Source organism: Trichechus manatus, unplaced genomic scaffold, assembly GCF_000243295.1.
Source record: "Trichechus manatus latirostris isolate Lorelei unplaced genomic scaffold, TriManLat1.0 scaffold00121, whole genome shotgun sequence".
In the NCBI taxonomy this organism is placed as follows: domain Eukaryota; kingdom Metazoa; phylum Chordata; class Mammalia; order Sirenia; family Trichechidae; genus Trichechus; species Trichechus manatus.
This window is the reverse complement of record NW_004444057.1, coordinates 1844815-1857350: the sequence shown is the minus strand read 5'-3', so window position 1 is coordinate 1857350 and position 12536 is coordinate 1844815. Positions and strand designations below refer to the sequence as shown.

General features: G+C 38.8%; 1 protein-coding gene across 5 annotated transcripts in view; it reads left to right on the top strand.

Moving 5' to 3' along the window:
* Positions 1-12536, top strand: part of CEP120 (centrosomal protein 120) — an 89592-nt gene that overhangs the window by 6696 nt on the left and 70360 nt on the right. For all 5 annotated transcript variants that reach the window (XM_023738673.1, XM_023738672.1, XM_023738670.1 and 2 more), the window contains 3 exons: positions 375-516; positions 4496-4644; positions 7828-8025. In XM_023738673.1, coding sequence (XP_023594441.1) covers positions 375-516; positions 4496-4644; positions 7828-8025 — 489 coding nt within the window. The remainder of the gene's footprint in view (positions 1-374; positions 517-4495; positions 4645-7827; positions 8026-12536) is intronic.

The following is a 12536-nucleotide window of genomic DNA, read 5'->3' as shown; positions in this document are numbered from 1 at the left end:
AGGAATTAGGGAAACTGAAAATTGGTAGGGTTTTTTTTTTTTTTTTTAAAGCATGAAGTGAGATTGAGGATTTGGGGCTAAAGGTAGAAAGAAACATATTTGTTTTCTTCCGCTTAATCTACCTGTTGAAGCATAGGATTGGAAGCAAGGAAGATGATCTAAAGTTCTACTTAGTTTTTGCACAGGGAAATTCAATTGAAGGTTTCCTAAGCAGGATTAATGTGTTTTGTGGGAAATGTGGGAAAAAAACTATTTTAAAAGAGAGAAAAGTACTGAGACGCTATAGGAAATTTATTTAGAACAACAGAGAACATTTTCCAATACTTTTTTTTTTAGCCTATTAATTATTAAGGTGTGTTGTTGTTATTCTTTAGGCACCCAAATGGTACCAGTTACTGAGTAATAAATACACCAAGTTCAAGTCTGAAATACAGATAAGCATTGCTTTGGAAACAGATACAAAGGCACCAGCGGATAGTTTTAAAGCAAAGGGAGCACCCCCTCGAGATGGAAAAGGTTTGTGCATCATCTCTAAGGACATTCTCTGAGACGTTCCATTTTTGAACTAGAACTTTAGGAAGGGGGGCTGTTATAGGGAAATACACACAGGAGTCAAAGCTGATTTTACTCCAGTGCATCAGAGAAATATTGTGACATTGTTACACATGTAACACTTGTTGCTCTTAGCTCTTGTTTACATCTTAGAAATAGGGAAAGCTTTTCTTTCCCCAATTTGACAGCTAGCAGAAAAAAGCAGAATTTTGTATTGTTTTTAAAAATTGCTATTTAGGAAAATTTCCTTCCTAGAACGAGTATAGGAAAGCCTAATATACTTAGGTTGTTCGTTCTTTATTAATTCAGCTGTAGTTTTAACAACCTTCATATTTCTTTTTAAATATTTTTGTGTTCCAATTTTCACTTGGAATGATGAAAATCGGTTGAGATTGGATGAGATGAAAATGATGAAATTGGATGAGATGATCTCCAAAGTCCTTCCACTCTAATATGTTTTGATTACACCTCCTGTGAAAATTGTCCTTTATGTAGAGGATGAAGATAAATTTCTTCTAGAAATCAGAAGCATTTTCAGATAGAAGCAAATAGTGAAGTTGAAGTAGTATAGTTGGTACTATAATATGTTTCAATCAAATTGAATGTAATATCCTGGAATTGTATGTAAAATTAATATTTATAACACTGGTTCTGTGGGCACATATATTCTTAGTTGAGAGCAGTTAATTTGTAAATCAGTGTCTTGTCCCCAAAGTTTAAATGTAAATTGCCTTTTAAGTTGAGATTATAGAAATTGTAGCTCAGAATTTTAATAGAGGCTGTTTTTCCTTCAACTTCTCTGGCCATCTGTTTGTAACCTTTGGATTTTTCTTCCTTTTCTCAACCTTTAAATGTTAGATCTCTTCTCATCTCGTTCTGTATACAGTCTTCCCATGTGATTTTATCTATTCCTGTGGCTTCAGTTAATCTCTTTCTGTGCTGAAGACCCCCACCCAGGCCTTCAGACCCAAATATCCACCTTCCTCCTGGACATCTTCATTTGGATGTGGGTTGTAGGCTCCATAAACTCAAGAGATGGGAAAACTGAACATCAGAGATGTTGTGTTTGCCAAGATGCCATAAGTTCTAAGTGAAGCCAGGATAAGAACCTAGAAGTCAGATTCCAGAGCCTTTATTATTATTATTTTTTTTAGTTAAAATTTTATTTAGAATTTTTTTTTGTTGTGAAACTTGTCAAACTTAGAGAAAAGTTGGAATTATAAAAAATAATTATTTTCCTGTACCATTTGAGAGTAATTTGCCTACCTAATGAAGAGAGGGCAGTTGTGGTTCAGTGGTAGAATTCTTGCCTTCCGTGAGGAGACGCCCAGATTCAATTCCCAGCCGATACACCTCATAGACAGCCACTACCCACCTGTCAGTGGAGGCTTATGTGGTGCTATGATGCTGAACAGGTTTCACTGGAGTGTTCAGACTAAGATGGACTAGCAAGAAAAGCCTGGTGATTTCCTGCTGAAAAATCAGCCAGTGAAAACCCTCTGGATCACAGTGGTCCGATCCACAACACGTCATGGGGATGGCGCAGGACCAGGCCCTGCATTGTGCATGAGTTCACGATGAGTCGGGTTGACTCAATGGCAGCTAACAACAACAGTGTACCTGAATACTTGAAGTGTTTATTCATATAAATAAAGGACATTCTCCTACATAACCATGATACAGCCATCAAAATTGAGAAATTAATGTTGATAATACATTAATGTAACGTTGATGCATTACTACCATCAATCCTATTCAAGTTGCACCAATTGTCCTCATAATACCTTTTATAGCAGAAGTATCTCATTTAGAATGAGGTGTGTGGCATTTGATTTTTATGTCTCTAGATTCTCCTTCACCCTGAAACAATACCTCAGTCTTTTCATGGTCTTCAACTTTGTGAAGATTACAGAACAGTGATTTTCTAGAATGTCTCTTGACTTGGGTTTGTCTGACATTAAACTGAAGTTATGCATTTTTGGCAGAAATCTCACAAAAGTGATACTATGTTCTTCTCATTGCATTCTGTTAGGGGTGAATTATTTTGATTTGTCCTATACTGATGATGTTCATTTTAATCACTTGATTAAGGTGGTGTGTTCCAGTGTTCTCAATTGTACATCTTTTTCCTTCGTAGTTACAGAATCAGTGTTTTATAGGGAGGTGTTGTGAAAATACTCTGTTCCTTATCCAACTGTCAATTTATGCATTTATTTATATCAGTATGGACTGATAGTTTTCTCTTTTTGTTTAGTGGGATACAGTCTGTAACTGTCATTATTTATTTGTCCCACATTTGGCAAGCAGGAGCTTCTTCAAGCTGCTTCTGGTTTATCTTGACTCTCCTGGTCATTCTTTGAGCTTTGTCTTGCTTCCTGATGTAAGATGTTCCAGGCTCATCTTCACTTTCCCTGTCTCAGCCCTGGATTCTGCCATGTCTCCAAGAAGTCCTGCTTCCTTTTAGTAAAGAGTGGTTTTTAGAAGTCAAGATCTGGGTGCTAGGTATGTTCATTGCTGTTGGGTATCGTTGCACTTTTCAGTGGACAAACTTAGGGAATATGTGCATATATGTGTACCCATGCATGTCTGCACATATGTACACATATATACGCATATATATTCACACAATTGTGTATGTACATACATAGCTTTACATCTGTATTTATATTTATCCGTATATACAGAACAGCATGCATTCACGTCGACAATTCCAGTTTCAGTGCTACACCACGAGATTCATTACAGCTTTCTCCCTTTCCATGCATGTGACTCCTTTCCCCAGCGGTGAGAAACCTGCCAGAGCTATTATTCTTAACTGCTAAGTTCTGCTGTCTTACTGTATAATAGCTACCTTTATTAATGTGCTTAATGTTCAGATACTGTGTTCAGCGCTTCACTTTCATTATTTAATCTTCTCAACAGCTGTGTAAGAAGTTCCGTAGGAGAAAAAATGGAGACTAAAGGAAGTTGTGCAATTTTCCGACTCAACTAGTAATTGATAGACCTGAGATTAGAACCTAGGTCTCCCATGACTCAGTAATCTATGCTCATAATCATTATACTGTTTTCAGCCAATGCTGCAAAAAACATGTTCTCTCTTTAGGATTAACTCCTAGAAGAGGGATTGCTTGGTTTTAAGATATGCACATAAAAAATTTTGATAGCTCCGACACATCATCTCCAAAAAGTTGTACTAGTTTATGCCTGCTAATATTGAAAGTGTCCACTTTGCTGCATTCTCCCCAACACTGGGTATGGTCTGTTATTTTAGTTGTATGTGTGTGTTTAACCAGTTTGAAGAACTCAGTCTCTTCACACTGAGCTTATTTGATTGGTTCACTTCTCAAAATTGTTTCATGATTTTCCCTTTTTAGAAAACTAAATGTTTCATCATGGCATGCTAGAAGAACCTTTATGATCTGACTTCTACTTGTCTCTCCCTCCTTACATCTTTCAGTACGTCTGTCTTTGCTCTATGATCCAGCATACTACATCTATTTCAGTTCTCTAACCACATGTGGTTTCTTGCTTCTGAGCCTTTGTACATACTGTTCTTCTGCTTGGAACACTCTTTTCACTCTCCCGTTCTCTATTTAGGCACTTTTCTTTTCTTAGCCAAATCTTGTTGCTTCTTCAGTTCTCAGTTTATATTGACTTCCTTTCAGAAACTTGTGTTGAATGCCTTTTTTATGTGGTTTATTAAATTGAAGTTTTAAAATGATTTATATTGTTTCAGAATTTGGCTCTCACACGTAAAAAGAAAATGTTGGTTAAATAAGGGTTCTTGGGAGAATGTGTAAGCAATTAAAGGAAACTTTACTCAGATGTTAACAGTATCCCCTGGAAACTGCCGAACAAATTGAAATGTAAAATCAGCTTTTAAAAATCTTATGATGGATTATGTCAACTACAATGTAGTTTAATTGTGTTTTACTCTGTTAAGTACCTGCCAGCCTGTCTGGACTTGACCCCAAGGACATTGTGGCAGTGCTGAATGAGGAGGAAGGCTACCATCAGATTGGACCAGCAGAGTATTGTACTGACTCATTCATTATGTCAGTGACCATAGCATTTGCCACCCAGCTGGAGCAGGTGAGACTTTTACTTTTTAGTGATTCGTGAAGAATTTGAAAACTATTTTTAAAAAAACCTTACGTTTACGTATTAAGAAGATGAGTAAGTAGATTTTTTCACTGTTTAAAATTAATTTTGAAAAATGTTTTCTTTCATACCAGAAAACATTTTCACTTAAAGCGGGGGGCAGGGAAAGGACAAACCAGACTTGGATGATCTTGGTACTGGTAGAGGATAAATTAAATCAGTCAGGATTTACAAGAATGACCATCAGTAAATGTTGTTTTCCATTGTACTCTGGCATTGTGAGGACTGGCATGAAAGGGAAGTGTTTTTTTTAAAAGTATTATAATAATTAGCTTTTTAGAGAAATTTGCAATGTTGGGAGCAAACTGTTTCAGTAATGCTTTAATGGGTCTTGGGTCTGGAATTAGGTTTTACCCTATTTATAAGCTAACAAGGTAGCGTGTTACTGTTTCATGGATGCTGGCAGAAGACATGGGATTCTTGGGTTAGAGACAGGGGACTCTATTACTCTTTGCACCACAAACAGCATGAATATCAGCATATTCCCTTCAGTTCCCCTTACCTTCAAGTCCCATGGGGACTACAAGGAAGCACCCAAGTGGTTGCTCACATGTAGTGGGATTGTGTTGCAGCTGTGGAACACTGAACTTGGGGAGTCGAACACGTTTATTGTAAACAGTAAGCAGGCCTGGTCTTTGTCCCAGCGGATGTGTTATCTTATCTGTAAAGGTTTCCAGCTGCATAAAAAACCCTGGGAAATGGCCTGAGTATAAGTCTTAGCATGCTCAGTAAGAATGTGCAAGAAGCTTAAGATCCCGTGGCAGATAATTAACCTGTTGCCCTCAAGTTGATTCTGACTCATAGTGACACTACAGGACAGCCCTGTAGGGTTTCCAAAGCTGTAATCTTTATGGAAACAGACTGCCGCATCTTTTTCCTGCGGAGCGGCTGATGGGTTTGAACCGCCGAGCTTTTGGTTAACACCTGAGCATTTAACCACTGTGCCACCAGGGCTCCTTTGGTAGATAATTAGTGAACCTCATTTTTACTTGACTTGCCAGATTTATCAGGTGAAGATTTTTCTTAGGAAATGTTAATTTGCCACACTGAATTTATGCCTACCAGCAAAGGCACTTTTTATGTATGAGTTCTTTGTGGATTTTCTCTCCCTCTCTTAATTAGGTATTGTCATTCCCTTATTTCTACTTTTTATATGTAGTTTTGTTTTTGTCCATCAGTTTCCTTATTTTTCTTCTCTTCATAAAGCCCTGCGTATAGCTTGCCCCAGCTTAATATGCCATTTTGGTTTGGGCAAAGCCAGATGTCCGCTGTGTTTTTATTTATTAACCACATCTGAACACTGTTGTCCACACTTCAGATAATTAAGAGTCTGCTTTTTTTTTTTAAACTGTATTTTTAACATTTGCAAAGCATTTTAAATTGCTGTTTTATTTTTAGACAGACTTCCAGAGACAGAGTGGCCAAATTGTTAATGTGTATCTGTCACTGTGTTTTATGTTCTGTGTAATAGGCATTGTGCTAAGTACTTTGCATATTTTGAATTTAATCCTACAACAACGTTAGGGGGTAATTATTTCTATTTTAGAGATGAGGAAACTGAGTCTTAGGGAGGTTTTACAGCTAATAAGTGGCCCAGGTGTTTCTGACCGTAGGGCCACATTCCACACTACTATTCCCTGTTGCTTCTAACAGGGTTTGGAATAAGATAGATTTGAGTTGGAATCTCATTCTCAATACTTACTACTCCTTTAACTTAGGCACATTGCTTAACCGTTTTGAGGTTTGCTTTTTCTCAGTTGTATAGTTAGGATATGCCAGCTTTGCAGATATGCATGGGGAATGAGATAGTATAAGTAAAGTACCTAGCACATTCTATTTCTTAGCTTGTATGTGAGAAGTTACACTTGTATAGTAAAAGCTCATTATGGGTAGTTGACCTATTGGATTCACAATTAAAACTAATGTAGTTCTTGGTAATACAGGTTGATTTGTTGGGACGTATTTTTGTGGCAGGCTCTTTGCTATCTCCATTAAAAAGTAAGCTAAGTAGGCCATCTGTCCCTTGATACTGCTTGCTATTTCTTGTTTGCTTATTTTATTCTTTACAGACAAGCCAAAGATTTTAAAAATTAGTTGCTTAATTTTTTCTTCTCAATCAAGGCATAGACATTGTGGGAAAATACCTAGCCATAAATAAGCAGACAAACAAAAACATTATCTCTTCAGGGCAAAACAGTGATTTATAGATGCATGATAATATACACTTGTAGTACCATGGAGGAATGAGTTTGAAGTAGGAAGAGTGAGTGGTGATAATCTTGTTTCCCTCTTTTATTAAATATTGAAAATGAAGGTAAAAAAAAACTTAGTCTCTAAATCCCAGGATAAAAAAGCATTTTTAAAAGAATCTTCTCAAATAATGGGAATTATTGATAATTAAATGTACTATGAAATACATAAGGGTTCTTTATTTATTAAAATTTGTATCTGGTATGGAAGAAAGTAAAAGAAAATGAGTCTCTTTGAATTACACTCCTCAGAAATGATACAGAATGGCTAATAAAAACTTTTTGCCTGGTTTAAGATATCATTAAATGCTGTGGGCTAAGATATTTTTAAAAGAACCTTTTCTCATCTGTCTAGTAAAGCCTCTGATGGCGGTGTAAAGATTAGCTGAAATAAACCAAGAAAACCAAACCCCTTGCTGTCAAGTCGATTCCGACCCATAGCAACCCCGGAGGACAGAGCAGAGCTGCCCCTTAGGGTTTCCAGGGAGCGGTTGGTGGATTCAAAGTGCTGACCTTTTGGTTAGCAGCTGTATCACTTAACCACTGGGCCACCAGGGCTTGGATGAAATAAGTATGTGAAAATAAGGAAAGCTCAATTTAAAATGTTTGACTGGTTTCTTCCCCAAAACACTTCCAGTGTATTTGATTCAAGGACAGGTTGAATGAAGTAAAAAAAAATTTTAAGACAAGCTTAAACTAGTAATTTGTTTACTGGAGATTTAGAAATTTTATTTCGGTGTTAATTTTAAGGACTTCAATACAAAATCATCAAAATTTTGGCAAGTATTTTTGGAGTTCATCAGACATACTAAGTACTTTGAGTGGTTTAGAAAGTAATATTCTTTTCTTTTTCTTGAATGTTTAGTTAATTCCATGTACCATGAAACTTCCAGAAAGACAACCTGAGTTTTTCTTCTACTATACTTTACTGGGAAATGATGTTACAAATGAGCCCTTCAATGATTTGATCAACCCAAACTTTGAGCCAGAGAGAGCATCTGTTCGCATACGCAGCAGTGTGGAAATTCTTCGTATCTACCTGGCTCTTCAGTCTAAACTACAGGTGAGTATTGTAGCAATTTTATTTTTTTAATACATGATTTTTTTAACATTAGAGGTACTTAAATTCTATCCTACTTCAGTAGTGGCGGTGATTTTAACACACTGTCTTTTAATTTTTTAAGGATTGTCCTGGCTCAGTGAAGTCATTGGCATAACAGTTACTTGAATATTTTAGGAAACAGACTTTTTTTCTCTAGCTATTGAGAAAAAAAGAATATTAGTTATTGATCCTTTATAAAATTGTGCCTTGACCCCAGAGCTTTGGGCACAGTCAAGGTTTTCTAGTGCTAGTGGAAATAAAAGCCATTGGCACAGAGTATTCTCAGTAATTAGACTTTGCTTGCATTTTGGGCAGGGGATGGGAGGAGAGGCATTAAGAAATGTTAGTAGAACTAAATTTTAGAGGTGGTTCTGAATCCAGGATATTTAGTAAACTGAAAACTATATAAAATGATGAGAAGCAGGAAATAAGCAGTTTGAATTATTTTATTCTATATGTAGCACATCAGTCCTTACCAAAATGATTGACTTCCTTATTATTTTGATTCTAATGGACATTTAAGTCATAAGAATACTTTCTCTTTGGCCCGTTAAAAATACCACACTGAATAACATTAAAGCTAAGTTACAGATTTCCCTTACCTCTGTCATTGCTGGCATTAGAGGTAAAAATATTTTTGTAGAGTGATTACTTATTGCTTATATTAAGGCTGAGTTTGCCAGAGCTTTACTGTAATAAGGAGAAAGAATAGTATGTAACATATATCTGGAACAGTATCCTGTTGTTGTCAAAAGGTGGTAATGTGGAACTTTTGATTAGCTATCAGTTATTAACAGTACGTTGTGGAATGTACTTTTACTGTTAAACATTCAGTTTTATATATAAAGTCTGAAAGACAAGAAAAGAGAAACATTCAAGGTGTTTTACTGGTGAATAAAAGAAACTTATTTGAAGTTCTGTCATTTCTAAAGTGGGCTTGATACACTGACTTATTTTTTAGAACTGTGTTTAAAATGTTAAATACATTTAACATGTTTTTATTAAAATGGAAATAGAAAAAATGTTTGAGGTATTTCTTTTCTATTTAAACAAAGAGTAATCCACCGTTTTGTTTTCTATTATACTTTTTAAAAAAGTATTCTTAGATATATGGAAGAAAGAAGAATTCAATACTGATTATGTTGTTTTTTTAAATATAATGCCCATGGATAAGTATGGGTATTATTTTAGGAATTTAGTAATTTACCTTTAAAAAAACAAAAATTTTTTTCTTGCTTTTAGTTGTATTTACCATTATTAACCTTTTCGTTATTATTTAACATCCTTATTGAACTTTGTCTTAGGCTGCGTTCTCTAGAGAAGCAAAACCAGTAAAGTGTATAAATATGTATGTAGATGGAAATTATATCAAGGAAACAGCTTACACAGTTGTAGAGGCTAGAATGTCCCAAGTCCGTGGATCAGGGTAGAGGCCTCTCCCAAGTCACACAGCTGCAGAAGCTAGCAAGCCCAAGATTGGAAGGTCGGAGAGCAGGGCTCCCACTCATAGGCTGTGAGATCGACGAATCCCAGGTTCGGCAGAGAAGCTGACAGCTCAAGTCCCGAGAACGGGAGATGAGATGACAGGAAGCAGCCGCAGGATCCAGGGAGAGCAAAAAGCCAGAACGTCTGCTTATATGCAGATGCGGGCCACACCCCCAAGGAGACTCCCTTTCATCTGATTGGCTGCTCACAGTATATTCAATCATGGGAGTGATTACATTAAAATACAGAGAATCATGGCCCAGCCAAGCTGACACACAATCTTAACCATCACAGTCTACCCCTTGTCAACTTGGCACGTGTACACATCTCCTTAAACCATACATAATCTCTGAATAAAGACAATGAGAAAGTCATACTTGCGCCTAACATGATACAACTAACACGTGTACCATCAAAAATGCACTAGCCTCATTTACAGCTTACATTTTATAAGTGAAGGAAACAAAAATATTTGATGCACACGTACAAAGTACAAATACTCATAACAATTACAGTCCCCGTTTCTGCAACTGGTCATGTGGCTGTAACTGGTATTTAGAGCTACCTTCTTCCAACACCCATTCTGTATTTCCTTTGCCCTTTGCAAGCACCTCGGCTGGTTGTGGTTCTTTGCCTGGTGGGGTGACCCAAACTTTCATTCCTGAAGGGTCTGTGTCATTAGTAGTCATGTCAGAATTAGGTTGCTGTAGTTTTCCATTGACTTTAATTACAGGGCATGGTAGTACTAAGAGATGCCTCAAGGAATCTCCTGCATTCCAGACATACTCTTCTTTACCTCCATTATGTAATATCAATCTGATTTCCTTTTGGTAATCAGGATCAGTCACACCAGTCAGTATGGTAACTCCCTTCTTTGCCTGTTGAGCCAGAGGCATAAGGAGCCCAAAGTGGCCAGGTGGCATTCTTAACTTCCAGTTCAATGGAATCAGTGATGTGTCTCCAGGTGGGAGCATGCCTCCCTTTGGAACTAAGACCTCTAGGCCTGCAGAGCATAAGGTCGCGGGGACAGGAAGCAAAAATCTTGCAAGTGGGTCACCAGGGGTAATAGTGAGTGGTGCCACTCCCATTTCCACCCCTTGATTTCTGGACCGGTGAATCCTGGCTACAGGAGAAACAGCACCATATATTGGATGCTGGTTTAAAGCATATACAGCCTCCTGGAGAACATTGCCCCAACCCTGCAAGGTATTGCCAACTAGCTGGTGCCGTAATTGTGTCTTCAGAAGGCCGTTCCATCGTTCTATCAAGCCAGCTGCTTCAGGATGATGGGGAACGTGGTAAGACCAGTGAATTCCATGAGCATGGGCCCACTGCCGCACTTCATTTGCTGTGAAGTGAGTCCCTTGATCTGAGGCAATGCTGTGTGGGATACCACGATGGTGGATAAGGCATTCTGTAAGTCCACGGATGGTAATTTTGACAGAAGCATTGCGTGCAGGGCAGGCAAGTCCATATCCAGAGTAAGTGTCTATTCCAGTAAGTACAAAACGCTGCTCTTTCCATGATGGAAGTGGTCCAATATAATGAACTTGCCACCAGGTTGCTGGCTGATCACCTCGAGGGATGGTGCCATATCGGGGACTCATGTGTTGGTCTCTGCTGCTGGCAGATTAGGCACTCAGCAGAGGCTGTGGCCATGTCAGCCTTGGTGAGTGGAAGTCCACGCTGCTGGGCCTATGCATAACCTCCATCCCTGCCACCATGGCCACTTTGTTCATGAGCCCATTGAGCAATGGCAGGAGTAGTTGGGGAAAGAGGATGACTGGTTTCCACAGAACGCGTCATCCTATCCAGTTGATTGTTAAAATCATCCTCTGCTGAGGTCACCCTTTGGTGAGCATTCACATGAGACACAAATATCTTCACGTCTTTAGCCCATTCAGTGAGTCTATCAACATACCTCTTCCCCATAAATCCTTGTCTCCAATTTTCCAATCATGTTCCTTCCAAGTCCCTGACCATCCATCCAAACCATTGGCCACAGCCCATGAATCAGTATATAATCGCACATCTGGCCATTTCTCCTTCCAAGCAAAGTGAACAACCAGGTGCACTGCTTGAAGTTCTGCCCATTGAGAGGATTTCCCTTCACCACTGTTCTTCAGGGAGGTCCCAGAAAGGGGCTGTAGTGCTGCTGCAGTCCACTTTTGAGTGGTGCCTGCATATTACGCAGAACCATCTCTAAACCAGGCATGAGTTTTCTCTTCCTCAGTCATCTGATCATAAGGAACTCCCCATGAGGCCATAGGTGCAGACTGGGCGATGAAAGGTAATGTGACGGGAGTGGAAACCATGGGCATTTGGGCCACTTCCTCATGCAACTTACTTGTGCCTTCGGGTCCTGGTCGGGCCTGATCTCGAATATACCACTTCCATTTAATGATGGAGTGCTGCTGTGCACGTCCAACTTTATGGTTCTGTGGGTCAGACAACACCCAGTTCATGATGGGCAGCTCAGGCCTCATGGTGACTTGGTGTCCCATGGTTAAGTGTTCAGTCGCTACTAAGGCCCAGTAAGAAGCCAAAAGTTGTTTCTCAAAAGGAGAGTAGTTATCTGCAGAGGATGGCAGAGCTTTGCTCCAAAATGCTAAGGGTCTGTGCTGTGATTCACCAATAGGGGCCTGCCAAAGACTCGAAACAGCATCTCTATCTGCCACTGACACTTCAAGCGCCATTGGATCAGCTGGATCATATGGCCCAAGTGGCAGAGTGGCTTGCACAGCAGCCTGAACCTGTTGCAGAGCCTTTTCTTGTTATGGTCCCCACTCAAAACTAGCAGCTTTTCGAGTCACTTGATAAATAGGCCAGAGTAGCACACCCAAATGAGGAATATGTTGCCTCCAAAATCCAAAGAGGCCTACTAGGGCTTCTGCCTCCTTTTTAGTTGTGGGAGCAGCAAGATGCAATAACTTATCCTTCACTTTAGAGGGAATGTCTCAACATGCCCCACACCACTGGACCCCTAG